The following is a 27,986-nucleotide window of genomic DNA, read 5'->3' as shown; positions in this document are numbered from 1 at the left end:
AACCCCCACAGTCACATTCTTTTTCCGCCAAATCATAGGTCGTGTAAATACCAGTGGAGTGTAAATATTTATTGCAATTGAAATGGCCACTGTGGTGACACAACACTGAGGCAGTTAAATGAGTCAAAAACAAAACACTCATATTATAACGACACAACATGAAAAAAACAGCCTGTGTAAAATGTACAAACCTTGAGCAAACATATACCTTTTCACACAGTATTTTTTTTTACCTTATTTCCTCCAATGTTCCGCCTTTGGAGGTAGTATCAGTGGAAATGGTTAAATCTGAGTTGCTGTTCTGTGTAACAGACAGGGTATCCGCTGTGTAAAAGGGAGTAAAGTAACCCCCGCGAATAAAAAAAAAAAAAAAAAAGCTCTGCAACAAATAGCAAAATAAAACCAGCAAATCATGCGGCCCCAAAAGGTTTGCAATTGTTTATAAATTCAACAAGATGGTGCCAAAAAGCTACTTTCCTATTCATTAGGGTTTTGCCACCATCTTGTGGCATCTTAAGGTATTTTAGGAGCACAAATACTGAGTGGATCAGGTTTTCAGCAATAATTAGTATTTTTATTTTTTTTTTTTAAAAGTGAATTTCGAAATAGCAACAAAGAAGGAAAACTATATTGGAAAGACAGTGTGAAAGGCACAACAGGTGAATAAATTCACGCTCTATTTTCATGTCTTTGAATCCAGCATGGGTCCTGTTCCCACTCAGACGGTGTGAACGTGATCGTCTGTGTATGTGCCCGGTGGCTGACTGGCGTCCACTCCAGGGTGTAGTCTGCCGTTCGTCCAGTCAGCCGGGATAGGCCGCAGCTCCCCGTGACCATAAACTGGAAAAGCTCTATACAGAAAATGGAGGACGGACTTCATTGCCCCATTCTGGTTCGGCAGGTGGCAAAAAGACTAATGTTTTTTATTTCTACATGCCAAATTGTCTACTAATGGAATTGCCGCGTAATATCACAGTTGTCACAATATCCCGCCATTGTTGTGTTTTGCGTCAAAAACAACATTTCTAATGCAGCGGAGTTGCAGCGACATTCAAGTTCAGTATGTGCAACATTTAAAAGTCGTCATCATCACTGAGAGAGGCCAATGTATTTGTTTGGAGCTCACTGGAAGAGTCCAAGGTGTCACATTTAGCGTCTTTACTGACATGCAGAGACTCTGAAAACCTTCTTTCCAGGTCTTCAAGCTCTTTGGATTTTTCTTCAGGGTCCGCGTCTGCCTCAGCTCGGTCCTGAGGCAGCTCCTCGTGTCTGGCATCCCCGCCTGCCTCTTCCTCCTCCATCATGAGCAGTTGGTAGTCCTCTTCAGAGTTGTCTTCATTATTGCTAACATGCTTGCTCGTGTCCTCTTCCCAGTTGTAGTCCTCCTCCACCTCCTCCTCCTCCTCCTCTTCTGTCTTTTCAGTCGCTGTCAGCTGAGAACTTCTTTCAGAAGACCACACAGGCGTGGGGCTCAACTCGGGCTCCAGACAGGCCTCGTGAGAATCGTTGCGTTCGCTCATGAGGCAAAAGAGGTTGTTGTCCTCTTCGGCTTGCACCTGCTCTGGCGCTGATTCGGGCATCACCAGCAGGGAATCGAGCAGGTCTTTTTTCCTAGGCCCCTCCATGTTGGAAGGAGTGGAAGGCTCGTCCAGGTTGTTTCGCAGGATGTCCAGAAGGTGGCGCATTTTAGCCTAAAACAACACAGGGTGACCCCTTGAAGTCTTTACTTGCCTTTTTTCCCCAGGTTACACTTCATAAGTTTATGGCTATAAATCACAACCAGACATGCCATATATACTCACTTCATCCAGACGATGCAGATTCATATCAATATGTCGCTGTATCACCCGGTTGAGGACCCTTGAAGGAGACAGACATTTTAATATCCTGCAGTCTGTAACCATCACGTACGCGAGCCACTCTAAAGTGGTTGTTAACCCAATAACGAAAAAGTCTGAAAACGCGTGACGTCAAAGCTTAGGATTCCCCATCACGACTTGCACTTTACTTTCTTTTCATGTCGAGTTTTTTTTGGGGGGGAACTCCTGACAGTTTTCAAAATCAAAACAGGAAGGAGTAGTCCACATAGTATGTTTTGTAGGGAAGGCTGTCGCGTCAACGTTCCCCCCTCAAAAATTATATATTTCTTTAAAATCTGGAACCTATTTCCAACTATTTGCGTTTAGATTACTCTAGATATTGAAATATAACGAGCATCGAACAATAAATGATTTAACTTTTTTACTGACAACACACCTCACCTGTCAGAGACTGATCCTTTGGACAAGATGTCTTCTGTTACATCGTTAATAAATTCAAGGTACATTAATTCATCATCCCTGTCAAAGAAAAGAGTATTGTTGTTTTAAAAAATATTCCTAAAATATTATTGATTTAACCTTAATGCCTTAGGGGTTATGAAGACGAACTTACTCTGCACTTGAAGACATGTTCCCGCCCTCCAGGAAGAACCTAAAAGTGAGTACCGGTATCCCTTTAATAAAGCACACAGAGTAATATGTCATTTTGTACACTTTTTACCTGGTTGAGTAGTCGAAGGGATCATTGTCTCGGCTTTTGTTTGGTTGTTGTTTTGGTGTTATTAAATGTGTGCTGGTGTGCTCGTCCTCTGCCAACTGCCTCGACTTTTTATTGAGTTCCTAGGACAAAGAAACACATTCAGTGTATTTACAATATTACATTGAGTTTACAATGACTATTTAAAAAAAAAAAAAATTCTACACACCTGTTTAAATGTGAGGATTTGTGATAATAAAAATGAGAGTAGGATAAATTGTTTGAATTTATATTTCTTTTAAAAATGAGTTTGAATGTGATAAACAATGAACACAGCAAAATCACCATTATTATTATTTGTTTCCATTAAAGTTGCACATATTCATAGAGGGAAATTTTTCAATTATTCACCTTGGTGACATTTGAACAAAAACCCGGCATTTAAACAAGGGTGTGTAGACTTTTCAAGTCCACCTAATGTACTTATGTGATCTCAAATTTGTAGTAATGGTGAAATATTTTGATTGCAAAATTACCCGTGGCGGCTCATCCAACTCCTGTGTGTGCTGCGCAGGTTTTCCTCTACATGAAAGGAGATAAAACAACATAAATCTGCAAACATAAATCAATTTGAAAACACATTGGAGGTGAGAAACGGCGGCGACTACCTTTTCTCCGCACTCAAGTTGTCGTCGCACCCCGGAGGCGGATGGGCCCTCTGCGGCGCTCGATAGTAACGATAACTCGACAGGTACGAGCTCTTTTCCGACTTCAGCGTCTTAGGCGTGAAAGGCTTGTCTTGGGTGAAAAGCTGCGAATGTTTCTCCATCAAGTCGCCGCTGTACGTCTTTTTCACGGGATCCCGGAACGCCTTGAGGAAGCTGGATTCGCCCGGGGCGCGCAGGTAACTCGACGATGGCTCCTGGCTTCGGAACTTGAGTTCCGCGGATGAATGAGGTCGATGATGATGATGATGATGATGCTTTTTAAAGGTAGCTTTAGGTGATGGAGAGGGGACCTCCTTTGCGTGAAATGAGCTGCTAAATCCGGGGCTGGAGTGCATGGAGTTTCTTGAGCAGAGGTAGGGCCTGCATTCTGACTGCACGGAACGGCGACTCTGACAAAAATAATAATAATAATACACAGTGATCGGTTGGGGTCAGGCTGCAAATGGGGAAAAAAAAAAAAATACTTGTTGGATGACTGGATCAGTCACAACTTTTTAAAACACAGATTTCTCCTCAGTTAAAAACAAAACAAATGCATGTTTAAAAAACAGACACAATTACATGTGACAGTATTTCAGTGGCTTACTTGCGCAGAGTAACATGATTCTCTGCTGTTCCTGTGCGACAGCGACTGTGCTGACTGGGAACGACCTCCATTCCTCATACGTTCCTGTCTCAGCCGGTCGCTGTCTGTTTACACATGGCACCATTTCAGAATATCTACTCAGCAAGCAGGTTGTCGCACAAAGCGTGACACATTTATCTCCTTTTAATTGTCAAACGTACCGTGAGTGTGTTATTTTATACTAAAGTTGGGTGTTGAGAACTCATCTGTGACATGTTACTTACATTTAACACTGTGTGTAAGGCTTTTGGGTACTGAGTTGTCGATAACAGCTGCAAGAAAACGTGAGAAAATATCAGTTGTTTCACGGAGAAAGAGATCTAGTGTCCTATGTGCTGTGGCTATTCCTAAAAGCTCACCTTTAGCTGAATAAATCCGTCTGTAGTGAGACATCATGTGATCTTTAATCATAGCCTGGGCCACCCTGCTTGAGGAGTGGGGATAGAATGCTGAAAAATAAATAAGACAGCAAGAAACATCTCTCAAATTCAACCCATACGGTGTTAAATGGAGTAAAGATCAATACTTACGGCTACTTTTCAATGCGTGCCCTCTGATGTTCAAGCTGGACCCAGAACCAGAAAATACGCTCCCTAAATTAAGAACATAGATAAACATAGACTAATTAGGGGTGCTTTCAACATAAAGAAGACAATCCATGTATTGTAAACAATACTTGTCTTCATAAAGTTTTTGGTCGCCATCGAATGCACGGCATGCATTAATGACCATGTGGGGTATTTTGTGGGTTATGTGCCTATATTTTTCGTTTATTGTATTCAACAATCATCCGGAATGATAAACATTATCCATTGCTACATTATCCACTCAGTATATTTGACACACAACGCTAATACTTAGTTAGCACCGCTACGTACTTCTCGACTCCATGTCAACGCTTTTCTCAACGTATCCCATTTTCTCCAGAAGGATTCCGAGGCCGCAGAGGCAAAGCCTCAGTACATCCAGAAAGCACAACGCGGTCTATTGTTGACATTTTATCGCAGCGAGGCGACGAATAATGACAAACGTGAAGCTAGCTTCTTATAGCAGTAGCGGAGGATTGCAGTGAAGCTTCGCCGTCGCCATGTCGGTTGCTAAGAGTGATGACGTCACTCTATCATTTACGCATGCGTATATGAAAAAGAGAAAAACCGGAAGTTCAGGCCGGGTGACGTCAATTCTCGAACTTTCCCAAAACTTTAGTTTTACAAGCGATGTTGGGTAGCGTCGACAACTGACGTAGGGTCAAATACAAATACTTAGTTTAACATAAAACAAATAAATAAAAATAAAATCATTTCACGACCTCTACAACTCCCACATACTACTACTGCTAACTACTACTACTACTACTACTACTACTACTAATAATAATAATAATAATAATAATAATAATAATAATAATAATAATATCTATCTATTTTTTAACCGCTTATTCCTCATTAGCAGGATGACTTGACCCACATCAATGTTACCATCCCGTCTTTGTTACGGCTCTGATATGACCCCATAAAGGCAGAAAATTGGCAGGATGAATTTGTGGCACCTCCCTTGAAAAGACAGCAAAGTGTAGTAATATTTATGAATTTGTTTTGTGTTATTAATTATTACGTTCTACCTCTCTTTGTTATTGTATGACTGACTTGTATAAAACACTTTGTTGTTTTAAAGGACTTTATCAATAAAGTTGAGATGAGTTAAAATCACATTTGTACAATGCCAATATTAGATATAATCATAAAACATAACAGACAATGCATGCTATTTGTGTTGCCTCTCTTGTACATATGGTGTATAAAATAATAAAATTATTATTATTATTATTATTATTATTATTATTATTATCATCATTATTATATTTGTTCTAAAGGTTCCCGATCCCTGTATCTGAAGGCTCATCAATAATGCATACTGCTCATACATATGAATGATGTCACCGTGGTGGTCCACCAATGGTTGGGCGTGACTCGTCGCTTTGCACCATGTGCTCACACACTCACCGGCTGCCTGCAACGATGAGGGAATAAAAAAAATCCACCTTTTTTTTGCGCCAGCCAGGGAAAAAAAAAACACAAAAGTGAGTATTGGAAATAGATATATGCCAGAGTATATGGAGTAGATTTGTGTCAGCTTCAGTCTATAGTAAAGGACCAAGGGGGAGCGCGATAAAGGAAGCAGAGCATCCTTTTTTTTTTTTTTTTTTTTTTTTTTATTATACCCCCTCGTTGTTCTTCTCGAGGCGCGTGCATAAAGTTGGGTGGGCACCCACTGGGCGTGCCAGTCCCTAGTGTACGTTTATTTGTGCGTTTGCATGGGGTGACTTGTGTTTTGCCCCTCGAAAACAAAAGTATCTCACGCGGTTCTCACTCACTTGGTCGAGACGAGATGCAGAAAAAGGAGGGGACACTCGAACAGCAGACAATGCGGTTATTTGCTCGCTTGTCATTAGCAGACACGTCCTTAAAAGAAGACGTGCTGAAGTCTGAAGACATGGAGAAATATTATTTTTAATTATGTATATACATGCATTTTGCTTTTTTTTTTTAAACGGTTACATTTTTTTTCCCTCCGGTTTTAATTGATCTAGTTATTGGAATTATTTTTTAAAAAGATGAAATTCCCAATAGAAACCCCGAGGAAACAAGTTAACTGGGACCCCGAACAAGGTCAGTATATATCTATACATTGTTTAATATAGAATAATATACACGTTTTAAAAAATGCGTAAGTCGGAGCTGCGTGTGTGTAAATCAAGTTAGCAAAAACAACCAAAAGTCATGTCAAAACAAAAGCATTTAGAATTGGAAAACAGTAAACTACCATTCCCTAGACATATAAACTGTTCTTGCATACATTGTAAAGTGTGATTTTTGAATTTTTAAAGCTTGAGTTTATAAACATTTGACGTTAAAACGATTATGCGTTTATGGTCTTATTTTGTAACCGGAAATAGTAGCTATTATTGTCCTTTTTTGACAGATTTTGCACTGCGAGGTTCAGCTCGTGCGTCCCTCGATCATTTATTTATCTTTTACACCCTTTTCCTGCCCGTGTATCCCTCGACTTGCAGTGTTTCTACCGGAATGACGTGCAAAAAATAAAAAATAAACAAAATTCGAATCCAACCGAAAACTATAGGCCTCTACTTTACTTGCTTACTTAGTGTTGCTGAATCTGACAGTTGCCAAGATTGGAATACATTCAAATCTAAGTATATCAAAACAATGTGGCGATATTTGTGTAAAAAAATACATTTCACTCTAGCCGTCAAGGGAATTATCACTTAGCAAATTACATGCTATGGGGCAGAGCTCCCCATGAAGAGAGAGAGAGAGTATCAGATGAAAATATGGCTTTCCACTCACGCCTTATTCAATTAGTCGCAATCAATAGGAGGAGTTAGTGCCTTGGATTTTTGATGGTTGCATACGTCACAAGAAACCTTAATACAATTTATATTATAATACAGTGCGAGGCAATTCAATCTGGAATTTTCCCTTTGGAAATACTAAAACTGAGTTTGTTTTGTTCCCGAGGCTCCTAATAACACCTTTTGTAAGTGTACAGGCAGCATAGCATTTTAACTCAAAGACTCAGTTAAGAATAAGTCATTAAAATAACATAACTGCAGTAGTGACTCTTGGAGTAATTTATGCACGCGTCAATATAAGGCAAAACCTACTTTAGAAGAAAGCTTGTTGTCAGCTAGCAGGTAACGTCAGTGGTTACCCACAGCCAACTTCACTGAGGTAAAGTTAAACAGCATGCTAGCCAGTCAACCTGAAGCTAACAGCTATAGAGCGGCACTAAAATTGTGCACATTAATTTTGGGAACAAACATTTTAAATTCATTTTCAGTAAACCCAAATACAAGACTATTTTCCTGTCATAATGACCTCATCGTATGCATCCCTGAATACTAATTCAGGGTTGGCGTCTTTCTGCTGGTTCATTCTTAACATTGTCATTTATTTTGTGTTCTAAGAATAGCCTGCTGCTATCATCATGGAGTGTTATTGGGGAGAACAGAAAAATTACTTAGTCCTAATTGACTCCGTCATCCAGCAAGGATGAACAAACAAGATTCATAAGTGCAGTGGGTGTGCACGGGACACTTCCTGGATGTCCTTGAGTCATCCTGCCACTGTATGTGTGTGTGTGTGTGTGGCGCAATCCTCACTCCCACTTTTGAGCTTTGCATCATTTTTGCTACACTGGATGCCAGGTGGCACCTTTGTCATATTTGTTTTCATTAGAGTGAAGTTGGAGCATTAAAGGGCAAGTTAAAAAAAAAAAAGAAAAGAAAAAACTCTTGACGATAATATGCTCTAAATATGGTATTTTTGGTTAATATTAGTGATAGACCGATATGTTTATTTTTCAGGGCCAATGCTGATACCGATTATTAGTCGTCAAGGAGGCCGATAACCGATATTTCAAACCGATATTCATTTGCAGTAAAAGAGAAAATAATAGTGTAAATAAATAAATTAATAAAAAAAATAAATTTTAATTTTAAATATATAAAGAATAGACAGCTTTGCTTAGTTAAAATTTTTAACATAAATTGTAGAAATTGTAGGGAACTTCCAGGATCATCAGCATGTGTTAAGCTAAATTCAACAATAAGCAAGTAAATAAATAAATAAATAAATAAATAGTTTACTACTGTAAATAAAGTTTTTGAAAATGTCAACATAATTTCTAAAGAAACAAATTTAATTATTATTTTTTTTATAAATTAAAAAGTGTTGGGACTTCCCAGTGTTTGCAGTGAATAAATAAATAAATAAATAAATAAATAGATACATAAATAAATAGTTTTCTAAAGTTTTCTACTGTAAATAAAGTTTTCCAAAATTTCAACGTAATTTCTAAATTTATTTATTTTTTAAATTATTATTTTTAGTGTTGGGACTTTCCAGTGTTTGCAGTGAATAAATAAATAAACAAACAAACAAATAAATACATAAATAAATAGTTTTCTAAAGTTTTCTACTGTAAATAAAGTTTTTCTAGATGGCCCTGGTTGATCTCCTTTGCTCTGCTGCCACGTGCTGGCCGTTTGTGTAATAACTACCATTTCTGCAACCGTTCTTTGCAGTTGAGGGGCTGCATCAAAGCCTTCTGTATTTTCTAACATAAAAGAAAAAACAAAAAAGTATAAATACGTCTTTGGGACACTTACAACATAAAAAAAACGTATTTACACGTTATTGGGCGCAAATGAGTTTTAATGTTCTTAAAAAATAACAATATGCCTTGCATTTCCTCAAACCCTTTCTAGTTATGCTGTAGATAATCATTGAAAGTCAGGACGATTTCTTCATCATCTGGAATCCTAGAAATGGCGACGCGGTTTTCTTCTGCATTAGCGATAGGCAACGCCCGACAGGCTTCCGAAGCTCCCTTCCGCATGACTAATGGCTTTAATGTGCAGCGCCTAAAACTCATTCGTCAGGTGGCAAGTCGATTTAAAGGTTGTCTTTGGTATCGCTAGCCGCAGGCTAACAGAGGAAACTCTGTTATCTGCACACATCGACCATAAACATTCCTCATATTATAGAGTTTTGAAAAGGATGTGTGCTACAAATGTGATCACAACCTCGCTTGACCTTTTGCGACCATGTTTCCCAGTGGCGGTCCAGACCAACTTAATTCCTCCCAAGAAGGCCCAGCCCGGCATGGTGAAGTCCAGCCTGGTCCAGGCCAGCGTGGCCACCATGCAGAACCCGATGGGCTGCGAGCCCAAAGCCAACGGCCACTGCTCCTTGCCTCGCCTGTCCATCTCGTCGCGCTCGGCCAGCGTGGTGGCCAGCATGGACGCCAGCTGCGACGGCGGCTCGCTGGCGGCGCTGCACTCGGTCATGAAGTGGAAGACGGTGCTGGCCGTGTTCATCGTGGTGGTCCTGTACCTGGTGTGCGGGGGCCTGGCGTTCAGGGCCTTGGAGCAGCCGTTCGAGAGCCACCAGAAGACCAGCATCACCCTGGAGAAGGCGTCCTTCCTGGCGAGACATCCCTGCGTTACACGCGACGAGTTGGAGGCGCTCATCAAGGTGAGTTGGCGGCCATTTTATAGATGGTCATTGGCGGGGTAATTGGGTGATTAGATGTGGTTTTGATTGGCTGGTCATGCCCCCTGGAAAGTTACGACGGCTGGAACCTTTATGTGATGAATTTCCTTAACTCATTCACTCCCAGCCATTTTCACAGAAGCAGTCCCGTTCGCTCCCGGCTGTTTTACTGGATTTTGACTGATTTTGCAAGGCCCACAGAATATTGTGTTTTATGGCTATAAAGGCATGGAACCTATCAAAAGACAGATTAAAGTCTCTTCTTTCATCAGGAACAAAAAGTATGTTTCTATCTGTTTCCGTTTTGCAGCAATTAGCATTACAAGAGAGCTAAGTTTCATCAGTTTTCACAAATCTATTTAAAATGGTAAGTAATTAGCTTTTTTTCTAGATGGCCCTGGTTGATCTCCTTTGCTCTGCTGCCACCTGCTGGCCGTTTGTGTAATAACTACCATTTCTGCAACCGTTCTTTGCAGTTGAGAGGCTGAATCAAAACCTTCTGTATGCTCTTGCATTAAAAACAAAAAAAAACAAAAACGTATAAATACGTCTTTGCGACACTTAGAACATAAAAAAACGTATTTATATGTTATTGGGAGCTAATGAGTTAAGTAAAAAACAAAGTCTTCACTTCCAAGTTTATGTTAATGGTTCCATTTCGGGTTTAGAGACTGATTGCATTATACATAAACATGATTGACTACCTGTATTGGTGTCCACGGTGTTGGAAACGTCAATAGATCAAATTTCAGGTAAACGCAACAGGCAAAGCAGTCCTCCAGCTGGATCCTCAATCTTACCTTCCGGCATTGCCAGTCAACCCATAATGCTCAGTGACACTTCACACGTGTTGACAATTTACGGTAAACATTGTTACATAATGCAGCATAAAAGTTGTCTGTAGGGAGAAAAGGTTAGATAACAGGCTGAAGTTTTGTGTGATGTGAATAACTGGCTTTTAAAGTGCTGTGATCTATCTATCTATCTATCTATCTATCTATCTATCTATCTATCTATCTATCTATCTATCTATCTATCTATCTATCTATCTGTCTATCTATCTATCTATCTATCTATCTATCTATCTATCTATCTATCTATCTATCTATCTATCTATCTGTCTATCTGTCTATCTATCTATCTATCTATCTATCTATCTATCTATCTATCTATCTATCTATCTATCTATCTATCTATCTATCTATCTATCTATCTATCTATCTATCTATCTATCTATCTATCTGTCTATCTATCTATCTATCTATCTATCTATCTATCTATCTATCTATCTACATTATACTTGAGCAGCAGGCAGTTTGTTTTATGACACTTGTGACCTTTTACTTGCAGTTTCATACAAAATTGAGTCAAAATCAACGCGGTTGTAAAAATTACGGGTAGTCATGTGTTGCCAATATCTCATAGATGCACCTGAAAGGCGGAGGAGATTGTTTAAATATAATAAAATAAAAATATGACACTCTCTCTCTCTCTCTCTCTCTCTCTCTCTCTCTCTCTCTCTCTCTCTCTCTCTCTCTCTCTCTCTCTCTCTCTCTCTGGTATTTATGCCGATCAGGCAGAAAAGCCCAAATTTCTCCCATCACAATGCAGCTGGGTGCATCCCCCAACACATTATGATGCTAATTAAGGAACAAAAGCAGTGAGTGTTAATAAGTTGGCTAAGTGCAAAACTTGATTTTTAACAACAGAAAACAGTGGTATAGTAGCATTCAATGTAAAGTTTTTATGTAAGATTTAAAGGGTAAGTATTTAAAAAATGAAAATTAACATTTTAAAATAAAGTTCTGCTCACCATTTGACAGTTTGCCAGGGTTGGATGTGACAGAAAATACATGTATTTGATGGTCATATGCAAATTAGCAGCATCTGATAAAAGGAATGTGTTTTTGCAATTTTGTGAAACTGAAAATCAATCCCAAAAAGTCGCGAGTGAAATTAATTGACAAATATGAAAAAACAAAGGACAAATGTTAGTTAGTTTTATAGATGGAAAATGTAGCCCTATTTTTTTTTTTTTTTTTTTTTTTTTTTTTTTTTTTTAAGTGGAAGTCAACCCAAAATGTTCTTTATATATGTTCTATGCTCCCCCCCCAATATAAACATGATATCCTGAATAATATTGTGTTTGTGGAATATGAATTAAGCAGCATAATCCACCTGTTTTCTTCGGCCATTTTGCCACCTGCTGTCAACTGAAAGTGACATCACAGTTGCTCAGGTAACAAACAATCACGGCTCACCTGTTTTCTGAGTTTGGTCACGTGATGTTTGTAAAATGGATTTTTCTGCTTAATTCAGATTCCACAAATGTAACATTAATCTGAATGCAGTTGGTTTGCATAGAACATATTATTGTAAAGATTTTTGGGGGGAAGGGGGAGGGGGGTTGACTTTCCTTTTTAATGAAAATCTTTAATCAATATTATTTTTATTTTATTTTTTTTTAGGAATCCTTGATAAATGCATTTATTTTCTGTCACCCTTGCCTGTGGACAATTTGGAATCTTCAATTAATCAAATTTATGACCGATATTGGAAAATGAAAGGAAAGGATAATACCTGAAGAATGTACACACGGACGACTCAGAACATGTAAACACATGTAAACACTTGTAAACGTTTTTGGAGGTGGAGCTGAGACTTGAACGCCAAACCTCAAAACTGTGAGGCAAACGTGCTAACCGCTAGTCCACCATGCTGCCTTGAGGCATATTCCTCCAGAAAATTCTGGTTACATTCAACTCTAATATGCTCTCTCATGTTCGACTAATAATAAAATAATTACGCCCACTTGACATCCGGTTAAACTCGCAATAACCCCGACGACGAGGGAACCGAGCACATACAATTTGGAGTGGCCCACTTTCCGCTAGAACAATCCCGTTTGACGTTAACATCTTCAGCACTGGTGAATTTTGGTCTGTCTTTCCATGTTTATTTTTTATTTTTTCATTTTTTATTTATTTTTTTTACACTTAGCGCCCACACACCCACACAAGCATCCGTTCCTATTCCTGACTAACCTTCGGGTCTCACAAAGAGATGCTAGCGAGAGTTTGTTGTAGAAATCAATGAGAGCATCTGGTGTAAGGCGGGGGAAGGAAATGGAAACCTTTAGCATGGTGTGTTAGGCAAGGGGGGAGTCCAGAGGGAATCAATTATTCATCGCACAAGGCAGAAGTGGGAGACCTCCTGAAGTGCCATAAGCACGAAGCAGCGGCTGGACAAATGAGCCAACTCGACAAATAATACCAACAGGAAGTGAAAGCTAACATGCTATTTGCTAAGTATCGGCTTTCAAGTGCTGAAGGAGTGATTATACTTTGGCTAAATGCTGCTATGCTCCGCCCACATGAGTTGCTAGCTTTGCTAGCCCATCTAAGGCGTTTCACATTTTGTGTTAGCAGTAAGAGTGATGAATTTTATATGACAGAGTTTTGGTTAAATACATAAAGGGTATTGAGTTTGAGAGTAAACGGCTTCAACAACTTCAACAGCTGAAATCTTTTTTGAAGAATTGTCAGCAATGCCCCTATTGACAATTCTGAGTCAAAATGGCGGCCAACTCTGTGAAATGACTCTCTCTATAAAGCATTGGACTTTGGATCGCTGTAATTGGATTTTTGAGGATTATTTTGATTTGAAAATGTGATGAAATGTTGTTTGACTACTATAACAATCTGCCTGGTTTGTATGCTAGTCGCAGGCAAAAGCAAAGCAAATTAAAGTGTGGCGGTGCGCTGGCAAAACCGAACCCATCTTTCTTCTGCCGAAACGTATGATGCGGGTCGTTTTCGGATGCGGATACGGAGATCACACTAACCTAATATTTATACAACTAAAAACATTGAAATGTAATAAATCGATGGAGTACAACCACCTTAAAATGATGTACCGTATTTTCCGCACTATAAGGCGCACCTAAAAGCCTTCAATTTTTTCAAAAGCTGACCATGCGCCTTATATATGGATCAATATTGAGCCGCAACAGGTCTCACTGTCAAGACGCTATCGGTGACCCTGCATGATCGGTGACGCGCATGCGCAGAAGATCCCGCCATCTTGGATCGCTAGCTAATACAAATATTTTACCTCAGAGAAAATAATAAAACAGCAGTTTATTCATTTTGGGAGTGAATGGCGTTGTCAGAAAGCTGGTTTGTAATCTATTAATAAAGTTTGACTGACCTATCTGACTGTTTTGTTGACATTCCCTTTAGCGCAGCACCATCTAATGGATGCATAACGTAACCCCAGCCTCTACAGTAGCGCCTTATATATGGAAAAAGTTTGAAAATATGTCATACATTGAAGGCGCGCCTTATAATGAGGTGCGCCTTATAGTGCGGAAAATACGGTATAAATCCCATCATGAAATGTTACCAAATAACAAGCACATCAGATTCACCCTAAGAATATATCTGAATCCAAATACAAGGCCATTCAGCTGCTCCATTGAATTGCTACATGCGCGATGCATTTGTGTTCCTTCAGCAGTGCAGTGCGGGGGCGACTCATTCATGTCACTCTTTTTTTGCGGGGGAATTTGAAAAACAGAAGCCATAGGAAGAAAAATGGCTGCAAAATAAAAAAAAATAACCATTGACAGCCATGTTTGCTTTTTCAGCGTCCACTTCCCCACTGCGTTACGTCCCCCCACGTTGCCCATCCTGATAATTACCTCTTGCCAAAAGCCCCCGGGGCTGACGCACGCTGTGGCACAATGTGACGCCGCACGATTATTTACAGGCCACATTTGGTGATGAGTCACGATTCAGCACACCTGCAGCACCGTTACGTCACCGCACGCCAACAATCTTTTTCGAGATGTTGGCTATGACATAAGGCACACGTTCGTCAGCAGAAGGCTCTGTTTAGATTGTCGTATTAACAAAGAGATGTTATTTGACTGTGTTTATAGTTCGCAGTGGTGTAGCACTGCACTGTTTTAATATAAACAGGAACATGTAGTAGTAGTATAAATAAACAACAATTTGATATTTTTACTAGTGCTGTCAAAGTTAAAGCGTTAACTAATTAATTAATCACAAAAATATCGCATTAATCATTGTATTATCACAGATTAATCACACTATTAATTTTGACCTTTTTAGCCGACAGCAGATGGTTACGTTAAAGGAAGCTGTTGGAGTTTGAGCAATAAACATAACTACATGCGTTAAAGTAAAGCATTTAACAAATGTTTACATATGCTGTAGGTCATTTTTTCCCATTTTAAATTCTGCAAATAATTAATTGATTAGAAAAAGCAGGATGAGCGTGTGCAGTGAATATAAATTTTTGAAGAATTCCTCGTAACATTAAATGTCGAAAAAATTAACACATAACAGGTGCGCTTCAAATTTAGCGGGCAAAATATGTTGGGGAAAAAAGCATTTTTAAGTCAGTGATTAATCATGATTTATCAAAATTCTAAAATGTGATTAATCTGATTAAAAAATTTAATGGTTTGACAGCTTTAATTTTTACTCACCAAAACGGAAAAGAATAATAGTCAGAAATATTTTAAATAAACTCTTTCTCTCTTTTTTTTTTTTTTTTTGGTTATATTTGGGATAAAAAGTTAAAAAAAAAACAAAAACAAAAACATATATCCAAATTTTGTGATAGAAAAAGATGTACTGTACAAAAATACAGCATTTTGGCTTCAAAAGACAAAACTATATTTATGCTTAGCCGAATACATATCTGTTCATTGTGCTTCTAAATGTTTTTATTTTTTATTTATTTTTTTTAATTTTTTTTAGCCCTATACCAAACTCCACCAAAAATGATTTTTGATCAAAAGAATAATGCTGAGAAGTATTATATAATCATCTTGCAAAAAAAAAAAAAAAAAAAAAAGGGGATGTATCTCCCTGCAATTTGTTTGTCTGAAAAGGAATTTTTCTCTCAGGGAGTTTTTTTCACTCAAAAACATCAAAATAGAGTCAACAGGCTGTATGATGTATTTTGCTTCTGACTTGACCCTAAACGCTATTTATTGCATGGGACTGCCTCATTATTTTCAGAGCACAATCTACAGTTTGCAGAAACAGCTTCTTGTCAAAGTTGAACAAATGATTTGAAAATTACTTTCACGTCACCTTGGTAATCTTTTAAGCCCCCCCGCCCCAATCTTATTGTATTGTAAGCTCTCTTTTGCTCCTGACAATCTCACACCATCCTTCCCAGTCGAGGAGACAATCTTGTTTGGCAGCTATCGGCGCAGCTCAAGCTGGCCAGCGTGACGATAAAGACATTAGTGAAAAGTGCTGCAGTGTTTGGCGCCGTGTCACGGAATTTTTAGAGCGAGCTTTGAAGGGTATGGCGCCGACGTCTCTTGCTGATTTGGGACGGAAAGACACTTTATCCCTACTGTTGCTCTGCGTGTGATAAGGCAATGTTTCACTGCAAAACAAAAGCAGTGGTTTGCTTTAGAAATGTTTTTTTTTTTTTTTTTGTACCTAAAAATGACATATTGGCACCATAATGTGTTTTTTTTTTTTTTTTTTTTTTTTTTATATACACAGAAATACATTATTTTATTATGCGGCAAAAATAGGTTTTACCATTAAAATGTCCAACACAGTTTATTGCCACAAAATAAAAATAAATAAATAAATAAATAAATAAATAAATAAATATGACAGAAAAAAAGGTCAATGTTTTGGCACATTGCAACATATACTGATTTTCCACAAAAAATGCAATATTTTTCCTCCAACATAGGATTGCCCCGACCAAACCCCCGCCCCAAAGAACATACAGAACTCACATTTTATTTAAATGCAGCCTTTATCCAACAACAGTGCAATGATGTGCCACAAGCGCAACATTTTGACACAGAAATTGCCATGAAAGTGCCACAAATAGGCAATGTTTTTACTGCACAATGCGATATTTTGACCCTCAAAAGGAAATGTTTAACCGTAAAACCAGAACCTAAAAAAATCTAAACAAAAACAAAGGAGCCCTTCAGGAGTCCTCGTGCCTGCAAAGTGCACGTGCACAAAGGAGGATTTGCCACATCCTCAATGCAGCACAATGTTGGCTGGCAAACAGACGATGGCTATAAATAGAACGGCCCATAAAATATTCAGACATACTGCACGGCTATTTATAGCCTTCCCGCCACTCTCGAAATAGGTTATTCGGAGTTTAAATTGATATTTGTTATGGCTTATTATAGCTATGGAAATGAGTTAATTAAAGAAGGATGGATATGAAGTGAACACGTGCAGAACTATGAATAACGTGTGCCTGAAGAGGTCCATCACTCTACTTTGAAATGTGTGTCACGAGAGTACATGCATTTTTCATAACGCAGTCGCTGTCAAAACGCTTGCACATAATGTGTGTGGGCGGCCCTGAATGAGGGAGCAGTACATTCAAGAGCGTTATCACAATTGGCCAGCACAAAAATGCAATTTTTTTCCAAAGGTTTTGCCACAAACATTCAATGCAATCATTAAAATGTGGATCTAAAAGTCTAGACATCCTTGTTGTCGGAGTTTTGTGATTTGGGGAAAATCAGAGGCATTTTCAATTGCTGATTCCCAGTGATAATGAGTTTGGATGTGATTGGTTAATTCTGAATGCAGCCACATTGCAAAAGGGTGTTTACACTTCTGCAATGACCTTCTTACAGTTGTTTATTTTTACTACTGTTCTGGAATTTATTTATTTCTTTTTTACAAAATTGAGTTGTATTTGCTCTAGCTCAAATTAACAATGGAAAAAAAAATTGCAGTATTTTTCAACATTTTTTAGGGGCACAAATATGTAATTTGCCATGAAAATGTACAGCCTTATACTGATAAAAAGTGCAATATTTTGTAAAAAAAAAAAAAAAAAAAAGTCATTGGTTTGCAAAAAAAAAAAAAAAATCAACGGTGTGCAAAAATAGTCTTTCTTACCACAAGATTGTTTGCTTCAGAAACACAATTCACTCAAAAAAAATTCGCTTTGTAGGCAAAATATCATGTTTTTTTCAATAAATAAAAAAAGTGCCATTTGTAGACACAAAAATGTGAGGTTTAATTAGTACAAAAACACAATATATTGCCATAATAATGCAGTATTCTTTTTCCCCACAAACATGCCACAAAAGCGCACCAATGACAATGTTTTGAAACAGAAACACAAAGACTAGCTACAAAAGTTCGATATTTATTTACTAATTTACTAATATTTTACTAAAAAAAATGAATTTTTATTTTATTTTTTTTGCAAAAATACAAGTCGTCTAAACAGCATTTTGCCACGAGGTTGTAAATTTGCTTTTACAAAAAAAAAAAAGAATTTGCTCCAATTAGCATTATACAAATACTATTATTATTATTGTTATTATTATTATTAGGCTATGCCACCAGGAGCGTTGGCTCCTGCACAGCGTTATCTGTTGTCTTTTTAGAGCTGAGAATGCAAGAGGCAAAGTGCATGTCACCATGGAGACAGGGAAACAAAGAATTCACACTAAACATTGTGAGTGAGAACGTGAGCAGATGGAGCTTTTATGGCACCGTAATGAAGCACAAGCGTGAATAATGTCAAAATGAATGTAAAGCTGCAATGTGTTGTTGCGATGTCCCATACCGAGCAAAGATGTCAGCGTGCACACAAGATGACGTGCACTATGAAAATTAAAATGACATTTTTTGTGTGTTTGCAGCATTCCATTGACGCTGTGAGTGCCGGGGTGAGTCCGATAGGCGACACCTCCTACAACTCCAGTTACTGGGACCTGGCCAGCGCTTTCTTCTTTGCTGGTACCGTCATCACGACCATCGGTACGGTCATGAAATCCCCTGTTCAATATTTTGCCAAAGAAGCAATATTTTGTGTCTGGTTTGCATCGAAATAATTTCACAAAATGTCAATGTCTTGCCACAAAGCAATGTTTTGCCAAACTTGAAATGGTAATACTTTACCACAAAAAATGCTATATTTTGGCACAAAAAACAATGTTTTGACACTAAAACAGTATATTTGGCACACACAAAAAAAATCGCGAAAAAATGCATGTTACATACAATAAAGGTTTTTTATAAAAAAACACAAAAAAAACGTATCTACATTTTTTAAATCAATTTATTTGTTTTTTTTTATTAAATGCATGTTACATACAATAAAGGTTTTTTATTAAAAAAAAAACAAACAACTTATCTCCTTTTTTTTTTAATCAATTATTTTGTAATATTAATTTGTCTTTTTTTGGGAGAAAAAATACATAGCTTTAGGAATTTTTTTTTTTTTTTTACACCACAAAGAAGTACAGTGCAAATCAATTTGGTGTGGTCCTATTGTAAGTCCTAGCACCTTTTGACTTACTGACCGAGGTTTTTGTGGGTCTTTATTTAATTGAATTGTTAAACTCTCGTCATCTCAACTAGACAACGAAACCTCCATCCAGATCACGATTTACCCTTCCAAACTCCGCCATTTGTTGAAAATATGTGTAGTAAGAAATCTGGATTATCAATATGATCGAGGTCATCGTTTTCGAACTTACCTACTGAGATTGCTTCTTTGACGATCACAACCGTCTTTTCCCTTAAGGACAACTTAATTATTGACTTTCTGTAATCTTATTTAGCCCTGACCCGTTCCTCTTGGAATGTTACATAAGAGCTTCTATTGATGATGTTGCATAAGTGCATTATCATTGTCTTAATGCAACCTGCTCATTTCCTTCTTTGGAGCACCTTTAGATGCCCTTATTAGCGTTTTATGAGCTTGTCAGCCAGGCCAAGTTCGATGAGGTCAAAGCAGAATCTTGTTTTCATTCCTTTGAATGTACCAAAACGGCGGTTTGTCATTTCTGACACGTCTTTAGGTTACGGAAACATCGCTCCCAGCACGGAGGGCGGCAAGATCTTCTGCATCCTTTATGCCATATTCGGCATCCCTCTTTTCGGCTTCCTGTTGGCCGGGATCGGAGATCAGCTAGGCACTATCTTTGGGAAAAGTATTTTGAGAGTGGAGAAGATCTTCAGGGTGAGTTGATTGACAAATCTCGAGTCTGTCTGAGTGATGCCTCCATGACTCTGACGGTGTTCTTTCCCATTGCTCCCATCCGCAGCAAAAACACAAACAGATCAGTCAGACGAAGATCCGGGTGACGTCCACCATCCTCTTTATCTTTGCTGGTTGTATCGTCTTCGTCACCGTTCCTGCCGTCATCTTCAAACACATCGAGGGCTGGACTACGCTGGAGGCCATCTACTTTGTTGTCATCACTCTCACCACAGTGGGGATCGGCGACTACGTAGCGGGTTTGCATCCAACCTGACGTGTGCTCGCAATCATCAAGTCCATCCTGACCGACTGATCGTTTCATTTTTCTTCCAGGCGGAAACCGCAGAATTGACTACATGGAGTGGTACAAGCCACTGGTGTGGTTCTGGATCCTGGTGGGTTTGGCCTACTTTGCAGCCGTCCTCAGCATGATCGGAGACTGGCTTCGAGTGCTGTCCAAGAAGACCAAAGAAGAGGTAGGTGTTAAGCTCTGGCAGGGTTGTGGACCCAATTTCTGGGAAGCATTTTCACTTAAGCAACTGCCTTCGCTTCTGGCTGTTTTGACTGATTTTGCAAGCCCCACTGAATATTGTGTTCTATTGTTATACAACCATGGAACATACCAAAAGAAAGTTTAGTCTCTTCTTTCATGAGGAAAAAAAAAGTAGATTTGTATCTGTTTCTGTTTGAAGCAACTAGAATTAGAATATAGCTAAGTTTCATCAACATTCACATTCCTGGTGAAAACACTGTCAAAAAGAGCTTGTTGCAAGATGGCCCTGGCTGATCTCTTATATGCTGCTGGCCGTTTTTGTTGTTGTTGTTGTTTTGTAATAACTACCATTACTTTAACAACTCAACTCAAGTTTATTTATATAGCGCTTCCAAACAGCCTGAACTGTCACAAAGCGCTTTACAGAAAGACAAAAAAACGCTTTGAGCCCCACGTACATATCCCGTGCCAGGGGAGAGGTGATAAAACTCATAACTTTAAGCCACTTCTTCATGTCAGAAGCTTCATCAAAGCCTTCTGTATGCTCTTGTATAAAAAAAAACCCAAACAAAACAAAACATAAAACACGTGTAAATACGTTCTTGGCAGTGAAGGCCAAAGTATTAAGAACGTGTTTCCACGTTTTTGGGTTTGAATGAGTTAATTTCAGGAATATCAGGAAAACAAGGCACTTTGGAGTTTATAGTCCAAAAAGCAGATACATGAAAAACATTAATATCAAACATTAAACTCATCAGGATGTGACAACTGAAAGGGACGATGAACAGAAGCAATGATCCAATAAAGACTGAACTATAGCAGGGAACTATATACAAACAAATTGACGTGACGAGGAACACCTGGACAAGACACAAGTGACAAGAGCAGGTGGACACAAAGCCCTAACGAGACAGATATAAGGAAAAAGAAAAACACACACACAAGAAAACATGCATCTCGCCTAAAGTTAGTTCGGATAAACTTCAGCTTAGCCTGAACATGAAAATCCATAGACAGTCGAAAGGCGGGTCACTCTCAAGATGTTTCAGACCAACCAACCAAAAAGGGCCTTCCTCAAGTCAAGTCAAGTCAAGTCAAGTCATCTTTAAACTCTTAACTCTTTGACCACCAAAAACATTTAATGACGTATGCTAAAATCCTAATGAATGCCGCCATAAACGTTAATTGACGTTTACTAAGTTTTTTTTTTCTCTCTCTCTCAATGAACAGTGCAACGTCTTGTGTAGCACTGCCTGCTCAATGGGTTGTGAAATCAAAAACACCCACTAACTATGGCCAGCAGATGGCAGCATTGTATCTTTTTTCAATGGGCTCGCGGTATATGAAATTACAATGAAAAATGACTGATATGATGAAATTGAACATTTTCAAGGATGACGTGAATGATCAAAGCCTTTGTCACATTAAATCAAATTCACAGAGCGTCAAAAAAACAAAAACAAAAAAAATATCTAAGTCACTGTTGTGCAAAAAATGTATCTTTTTAATGTCACTCAAATTACCTATTTTCAAATGGTAATAACTAAAGAACGGAATAAGGTAGAAACATACTTTTTTTTTTTTTTTTTTTTGTAGTCGTAGCGCACAATATTTTGTTTGCCTTGAAAGATGAGTGAAAATGCTTGAAATCGGCTGGCCCTGTTGGGATTGTTTTTTGGATAATGTTTGGCAGTCAAAGAGTTAATTGAAGAGCTTAACTCATTGACTGCCATTGACGGAAAAAGACGTCAAATAATGCATTTTTGCTGGGCGGGCAGTGAATGTGTTTAACACAATGTGCCAATATATTTTGTGATTATATTGCAGCATCCTTTTTTCCTTTTTTCTTTTTTTAAGGCAAATTTTGCTTAAAAATCCGTCAATTTTGGTTACATCTCATCTTAACTCATTGACTGCCATTGACGGAAAAAGACGTCAAATAATGCATTTTTGCTGGGCTGGCAGTGAATGTGTTAAATTGTCTGTATCTGTGAATGAAGTGTAAACGTTTGCTCGTGTCCTATTATACTAGATGAATGATTATGAGATGAATCTCTTGTTGTTGTTCTGCTTTCAGATTGTTCTGAGGAATTCAGTCCAGAGCGATTGTTTGAACATGCTTCTAAATGTTTCCCAGGTTGGAGAGTTCAAAGCCCATGCGGCCGAATGGAAGGCGAACGTCCGAGCCGAGTTCCGGGAGACGCGGCGGCGCCTGAGCGTCGAGATCCATGACAAGCTCCAGCGTGCCGCCACCATCCGCAGCATGGAGCGCCGTCAGCTGGGACTGGAGCAGCGGGCCCATTCTTTGGACATGCTGTCGCCCGAGAAGAGGGCTGTTTTCGCCAGCCTGGACACTGGCCGCTTTAAGACCTCGTCCCAGGAGAGCATCGACACCAAGCTCAACAACCTGCGGCTGAAGGGCGCCTGCGAGCCCTATGAGCACCGCGGCGTCGAGCAGATGCCGCAGACGGCGTCTTCGTCGGAGGAGAACCTCTTCAACCTGCGCTTTGGCACGCTCACCAAGCTGGCCAGACGTAGCAAGAACCGCGAGATCCGGAGGAACATCCCCGGGGACTCTCGACGGGCCAGTGTCGGGGTTAGCAATGGGAACGGCATGGTTGACGAAGAGCGGGGCGAGGAAGGGGAGGAAGATTGCGTGATGGATGAGGAAAACCGAGAGATCAAGGAGAGGAACACCAGTTTGACAAACCTGTCACAGTACTCCATGGATCGCTCCAAGTTGAACGGGTGCATACCGGAACTGTCTAACCACCAGGACGATTAGGAGTTCTCTGGAGAAACTCACCTGGTTTTGGGCAATAGAAACAGTCAGTAATAGTCTACTCATGCCCGTTGAAGACTTTGACTCCATTGGGATAATTTCTGGACCTCAAGAAGCATTTATACCTGAACCAGGACATACAAGTACCTTCCAAAATCAGTCAGTTTGAGTCCAAATTATATTACCCTGTTGGGGAAATTTCTGGACTCCAAGGAGTACTTGTAGCTCAACAAGTACATACAGGAACTGTCCAAAATTCAGACGGAGGGACATTGACTGGCTGAATCCCGTTGAGGTACATTTTAAAGGTATTGTAACTCAATGGAACGATTTCTGGACTCCAAGGAGAGATCCAAGGTGAACGGCTGCATACCAGAACTGTGACGAACCAGACCCTTTAGCTGCTTGCTCAAGAAATGCATCAGAATAATGATAGTGAATAGTGATACAGACTGTCAGAAAGAGTTTACTCGTCCCCCTTCAAGTACTACCTGGAGGAATTGTACACCATTGGTCTATAATCATACAAAGGGAAGAAATACAATAATTTCTGGATTCCTCAAGCAGTTGAACAAGTACATACCAAAACTGTCCAACACCAGATTGACTACCTTTTCCCTGGTGACTCTTATCAGACAAAAGACTTGTAGAAGGAATCCATATTTGCCCCTCAAGGTACCATCTAAAAGAATCATACGCCATTGAGATCATTCCTGGACTCGAAGGTGAACGTACCAGAATTGTCATAAACCAAAATGATTAGATGGTTGCTGTAGAAACTTCCCAGACCAATGAAGACAGATTTTCTCAATCTAAAAGATTGTACCTCAACATCTGGACTCCAAAGTAACTGTGTGTTCCTTTGCCAGGTCCAAAACCTGTACAGGTTCCCAAAGACTGGTAAAAGTCACCTCTGAGTGCATCATCCCACTAGCAAGCCTTCATTTTTGCAAAGGTTCACGGGCATACGTTGAAGAAATGTGCCTTTTCCATTTCCTCAGTCAGTTTGGAGCTGCTCCCAGAAATTGTTGTCATTGTGCCATAAAATCACTTGAAGCAAAACCGGTTGCCAAAAAACAAACAAACAAAAACAAAGCAAAATGGAGGAGACTGTAGTCTCAGTACCTCATCACAGATGCTTTTTCTTTGTCTTTCAACACCGTGTTAGCTGGCTAGCGAGCTTGAAAAAAAACTTTGACATAAATCCACATTATCATCCATTTGCGGGTTATGGATTGCCGCTTTGTCGTCACGTAACGCCTTGTCTATTTTTGGACTGCTGCTGAAGACATGGTGGAAGGTGCGAGAGGGCTCGGATCAATGAACAACACACTAAGTGACTGTAAACCGCATCATGCTAATCAGCCTTATTGTTTGTGAATGGAGTTGTGTTTTTTTTGTAATGCAACGCTCTTCCCTCTGAATTGAGATGGGGGAGAAATCAGGATTGATAGGCACTTAACCTTTTTGTAACACCGCATTTTTGTACCCACCAAGCATGTTTTTGCATATTTGAAACAATTTCTTTTCAACATCAATGGGGCACTTGTATTGCTGTTAATTGTTCATCACATTCTGAACACTTTAATTCACGTAAATGTGTAACGACGGACCTCGGTATAATTATCAGTTAGTCCCTTAACTGATATTAAGAGTTAGTGTCCACTCGTTTGCTGACTTTCTTTACTACTTTCTACCTAAAGTAAGTGTAAAATAACAATTCAGTGGTTAATTGGTTAGTCAAGGAACATAATTTACAAGGTCATCCCAATACTGGACCATTTAATATGTATTTACATGCAACAAAAAGGTATTGTTGATACTGCAGAACGCATCTAAATGTATCATAAAGCTGATTATTTAGCAGTCTAATTTGCAAACAATTTGCTCTATGGTTATAACCTCTTCATGACCATGATCTGTGATGATGAGTCAGTGTTTGTTGTGAACGTTTTATGAAAATTTCACGTTAATTGTAATGAGTGCCTTTTTTTTTGCAGATAATAAATATGGTTGAAAAAATGTCAACACAGACGTTTCCTCTTTTTGCGTCTCTATTATAGGGACAGACTGGGAACAGAATTTGTTGCGGGCGGTGTAGTGGGGGGTTGGATGAGACGATAGATATGCACTGAATCATATTCGTTCATCTGGGGGAGATGGCCGACATCCAGTAATCAGTAATTACTATTTGTCATTCGTCACCAGGGGACAGGAGCCTGCATGGCGGCCAGCAATATGCGAAGATTAATATATAGAGAAAGGATGTTTTGGGGTTTAGGAAGGCGTGGGAGGTGAAAATGGATCAGCCGTTCGGGAAAGTCCCGAAAATCCTGAAGGCCATTCTTCCCCAGGTTATTATAATTTTCTTGAAGATACTTTATGTCGGAGAATGTATCCTTTTACGAGGACAGAATGGTCCTACTTGTAAATTGGAGTTATGATCCATATCAAGGCACATGATGGGAAATTAGATTAAATCTGACCTTCAAGTCATACACATTGTATTTATTCACACGTGTAAAAAAAACCCCAAAAACTTCAACTTCGCTCCTTCAACATCAGGAAATAAGGAGAGTGAAGTCATTCATTTGCATATGTCAACAAAGACCCATCTCTATAGGATTCAATGAAGTCCCCCCCCCCCCCCCCCCCCCCCCCACACACACACACACATTTTCCTTACTTATTGAATATGCTCACATTCAGTCCACCTTTTTTCTTTTTTCCAAAGGAAACAAGTCATTATGTAATTAGCGTGATGCGGGCTAGCCTGAGGCCCGTGCATGCCCGCAGTCACGTGCGTCCAAATGTGTGCAGCCAGCTGGCAGCACCACAAAACAAATGAATCAGGGGGCGTGAGATGGCTGGATGAACGTGTCCCCTCTTTCCTTTTGCTACATTTCGTAGCAACATTCCTCAGGCGCCCCAAGAAAGAAGGGATTGGGTGCCCTGGCAGCCATTGGTGATATACGTAGTACGTCATTTATAACATTGCACATCTGCATCTTCAATAAACGCCATTAATTGAGCTTCATTCAAGTGACTTATTTTGTTTTAGATTGTCTAACTTTAACAAGAATCCTTCGAAGTGAGTCAGAAAACGGGGGGAAAAAAATTATGAATAGCATGGTTATTTAAAAAAGAAAAAAGGTCTTTAAAAATGCAAATAAAAGCTTTACTATAAACACCTTACATGGTCATTTACAACAACAACAAAAATCACACACACTCACACCCCCACCCCATATATATATATATATATATATATATATATATATATATATATATATATATATATATATATATATATATATATATATATATATATATATATATATATATATATATATATATATATATATATATATATATATATATATATATATATATATATATATATATATATCTAAAGTGAAGGATATGCGGTTTGTGTCAAATCTGTTCAACTTGATCTCGACTGTTGGCCCTCTGGGGCCCCCTGCTGGCTAAGATGCCCCAAGCAATTACCTACCTTGCCTAATGGCAAACTACGCCTCTGATCTCTCCACACGTCTGCTTCGTGAATCGTGAATCCACTCGGACTCATCACGACTTGTTTTTGCTCTGGTCATTGTTTAAATTACTTTATAAAAAAAAAAAAAAAAAAAAAAAAGTCATACAAACAGCAAACCATCATGGATCATTTTCATGCTCAAAATCCTTAGTTTAGGGTGTGAAAGTAAGCTTTTAAATTAGGCTTAGGGTTTCAAAGTAGGGCTACAAAAGTAAATATTTGTGTTTGATTTCATTGTCTACGAATAGGACCATCAAATTGCTTGGTCATAAGTACTTTCGACAATTTTAGTTCTGAGTTGAGAAATATACCAAAGCAACTGTGAAAACCGCCTTTGAACTATCTGGCCCTCTCATCTGGGAGAAGAAGATGCAGAAATGGAGGAGGAGGAAGTGTGAACGTGAAAGTGTGAGACGGTGGCCTGCAGTAACTCAGCACGGTTACATCACATCCAACACAAGAGTGTCCTATTAATCTAATTCTATATATCAAAGGCCTACGTCATAAATAGTAGTGTTGTTCCGATACCGTTTTTTGGCTCCCGATACCGATACCGATACCGATACCCAGCTTTGCAGTATCGGCCGATGCCGATACCATACCGATACTTAAGTTGTTTTTTTTTCCTCAACATGAAAAAGCTGTCCTGCTATTGGTTCAGAGCATTCAAGGGCCAATAGGATATCTTATATCGGCATGCAGTGAACATGTCACATACCAGTGAATGTCGTGTACCAGCAAGACACAAGATGCTGGATCCAAAATCCTATATTAGCGTTGGAATTAATGGTATCGGCATGTTACTTGTGAGTAGTCACCGATACCGATACAACTGTTTTAGTGCAGTATCGGTACCTCTGCCGATACCAGTATCGGTATCGGAACACTAATAAATAGGCACCTTAATATTAGGTTTTTAATTTTTAATGATACAATCCACCACCCTGAATAATGACAAGATAAAAAAGATGGAAATAAAAATATAGTTGCAACCCAGTATAAAAGCTAATGCTGCCCATAAAAGTGAGTGATGCTATTATTAGCTCGTCTTATGTAATTTTGTTCATTACAAGACTCTTTCTATATATTCGTCCATCTGCTTTCCTTTTTTGAGCCGTACCTTTTACCTAATTAGTCGTACCCTAAAGAGGCTACATGTCATAGTAG

The 27,986-nt window shown here is 39.0% G+C and overlaps 2 protein-coding genes across 6 annotated transcripts; one reads left to right on the top strand and one right to left on the bottom strand.

The window, feature by feature from the left end:
- Positions 1 to 54: 54 nt before the first annotated feature.
- On the bottom strand, positions 55 to 4,958 carry LOC144031936 (spermatogenesis-associated protein 7 homolog). 3 transcript variants are annotated; one of them, XM_077539474.1, is made up of 12 exons: positions 4,749 to 4,958; positions 4,401 to 4,463; positions 4,230 to 4,319; positions 4,095 to 4,142; positions 3,832 to 3,935; positions 3,186 to 3,634; positions 3,054 to 3,129; positions 2,542 to 2,660; positions 2,434 to 2,472; positions 2,262 to 2,339; positions 1,803 to 1,860; positions 55 to 1,691 (listed from the first exon to the last, which is right to left on the bottom strand). In XM_077539474.1, exons 1-12 carry the CDS (start codon positions 4,786 to 4,788, stop codon positions 1,074 to 1,076), a joined length of 1,782 nt encoding a protein of 593 aa, XP_077395600.1. In that variant the 5' UTR covers positions 4,789 to 4,958; the 3' UTR covers positions 55 to 1,073. The 3 variants fall into 3 exon arrangements, with proteins under 3 accessions (XP_077395600.1, XP_077395601.1, XP_077395603.1); XM_077539475.1 differs by having other exon boundaries at positions 3,054 to 3,099; XM_077539477.1 differs by lacking the exons at positions 4,401 to 4,463; positions 4,749 to 4,958 and having other exon boundaries at positions 3,832 to 3,965; positions 4,230 to 4,317.
- LOC144031938 (potassium channel subfamily K member 10-like) lies at positions 2,326 to 25,287 on the top strand. 3 transcript variants are annotated; one of them, XM_077539479.1, is made up of 10 exons: positions 2,326 to 2,478; positions 3,092 to 3,268; positions 3,351 to 3,421; positions 3,514 to 3,598; positions 9,511 to 9,929; positions 18,643 to 18,760; positions 19,807 to 19,967; positions 20,053 to 20,245; positions 20,322 to 20,464; positions 22,619 to 25,287. In XM_077539479.1, the coding sequence occupies exons 5-10, from the start codon at positions 9,558 to 9,560 to the stop codon at positions 23,264 to 23,266; spliced, it is 1,635 nt and encodes a 544-aa protein (XP_077395605.1). In that variant the 5' UTR covers positions 2,326 to 2,478; positions 3,092 to 3,268; positions 3,351 to 3,421; positions 3,514 to 3,598; positions 9,511 to 9,557; the 3' UTR covers positions 23,267 to 25,287. The 3 variants fall into 3 exon arrangements, with proteins under 3 accessions (XP_077395605.1, XP_077395606.1, XP_077395604.1); XM_077539480.1 differs by having other exon boundaries at positions 3,510 to 3,598; XM_077539478.1 differs by lacking the exons at positions 2,326 to 2,478; positions 3,092 to 3,268; positions 3,351 to 3,421; positions 3,514 to 3,598 and adding an exon at positions 6,394 to 6,539.
- The last annotated feature ends 2,699 nt before the right edge of the window (positions 25,288 to 27,986 follow it).

This window comes from Festucalex cinctus, chromosome 12 (assembly GCF_051991245.1).
Source record: "Festucalex cinctus isolate MCC-2025b chromosome 12, RoL_Fcin_1.0, whole genome shotgun sequence".
Classification (NCBI taxonomy): Eukaryota; Metazoa; Chordata; class Actinopteri; order Syngnathiformes; family Syngnathidae; genus Festucalex; species Festucalex cinctus.
The sequence above is the reverse complement of the archived record's forward strand: the minus strand, read 5'-3'. Positions and strand labels throughout refer to the sequence as shown.

Coding starts and splice junctions, on each gene's coding strand:
- LOC144031936 (XM_077539474.1), bottom strand. CDS start 4,788: ATGGGATACGTTGAGAAAAGCGTTGACATGGAGTCGAGAA. Junction 3,130..3,185: donor AACTTGAGTGCGGAGAAAAG/GTAGTCGCCGCC, acceptor TTATGTTTGCAG/ATTTATGTTGTTTTATCTCC. Junction 2,340..2,433: donor AACATGTCTTCAAGTGCAGA/GTAAGTTCGTCT, acceptor TTTCTTTGACAG/GGATGATGAATTAATGTACC.
- LOC144031938 (XM_077539478.1), top strand. CDS start 6,485: ATGAAATTCCCAATAGAAACCCCGAGGAAACAAGTTAACTGGGACCCC. Junction 6,540..9,510: donor TAACTGGGACCCCGAACAAG/GTCAGTATATAT, acceptor CATGTTTCCCAG/TGGCGGTCCAGACCAACTTA. Junction 9,930..18,642: donor AGTTGGAGGCGCTCATCAAG/GTGAGTTGGCGG, acceptor GTGTGTTTGCAG/CATTCCATTGACGCTGTGAG.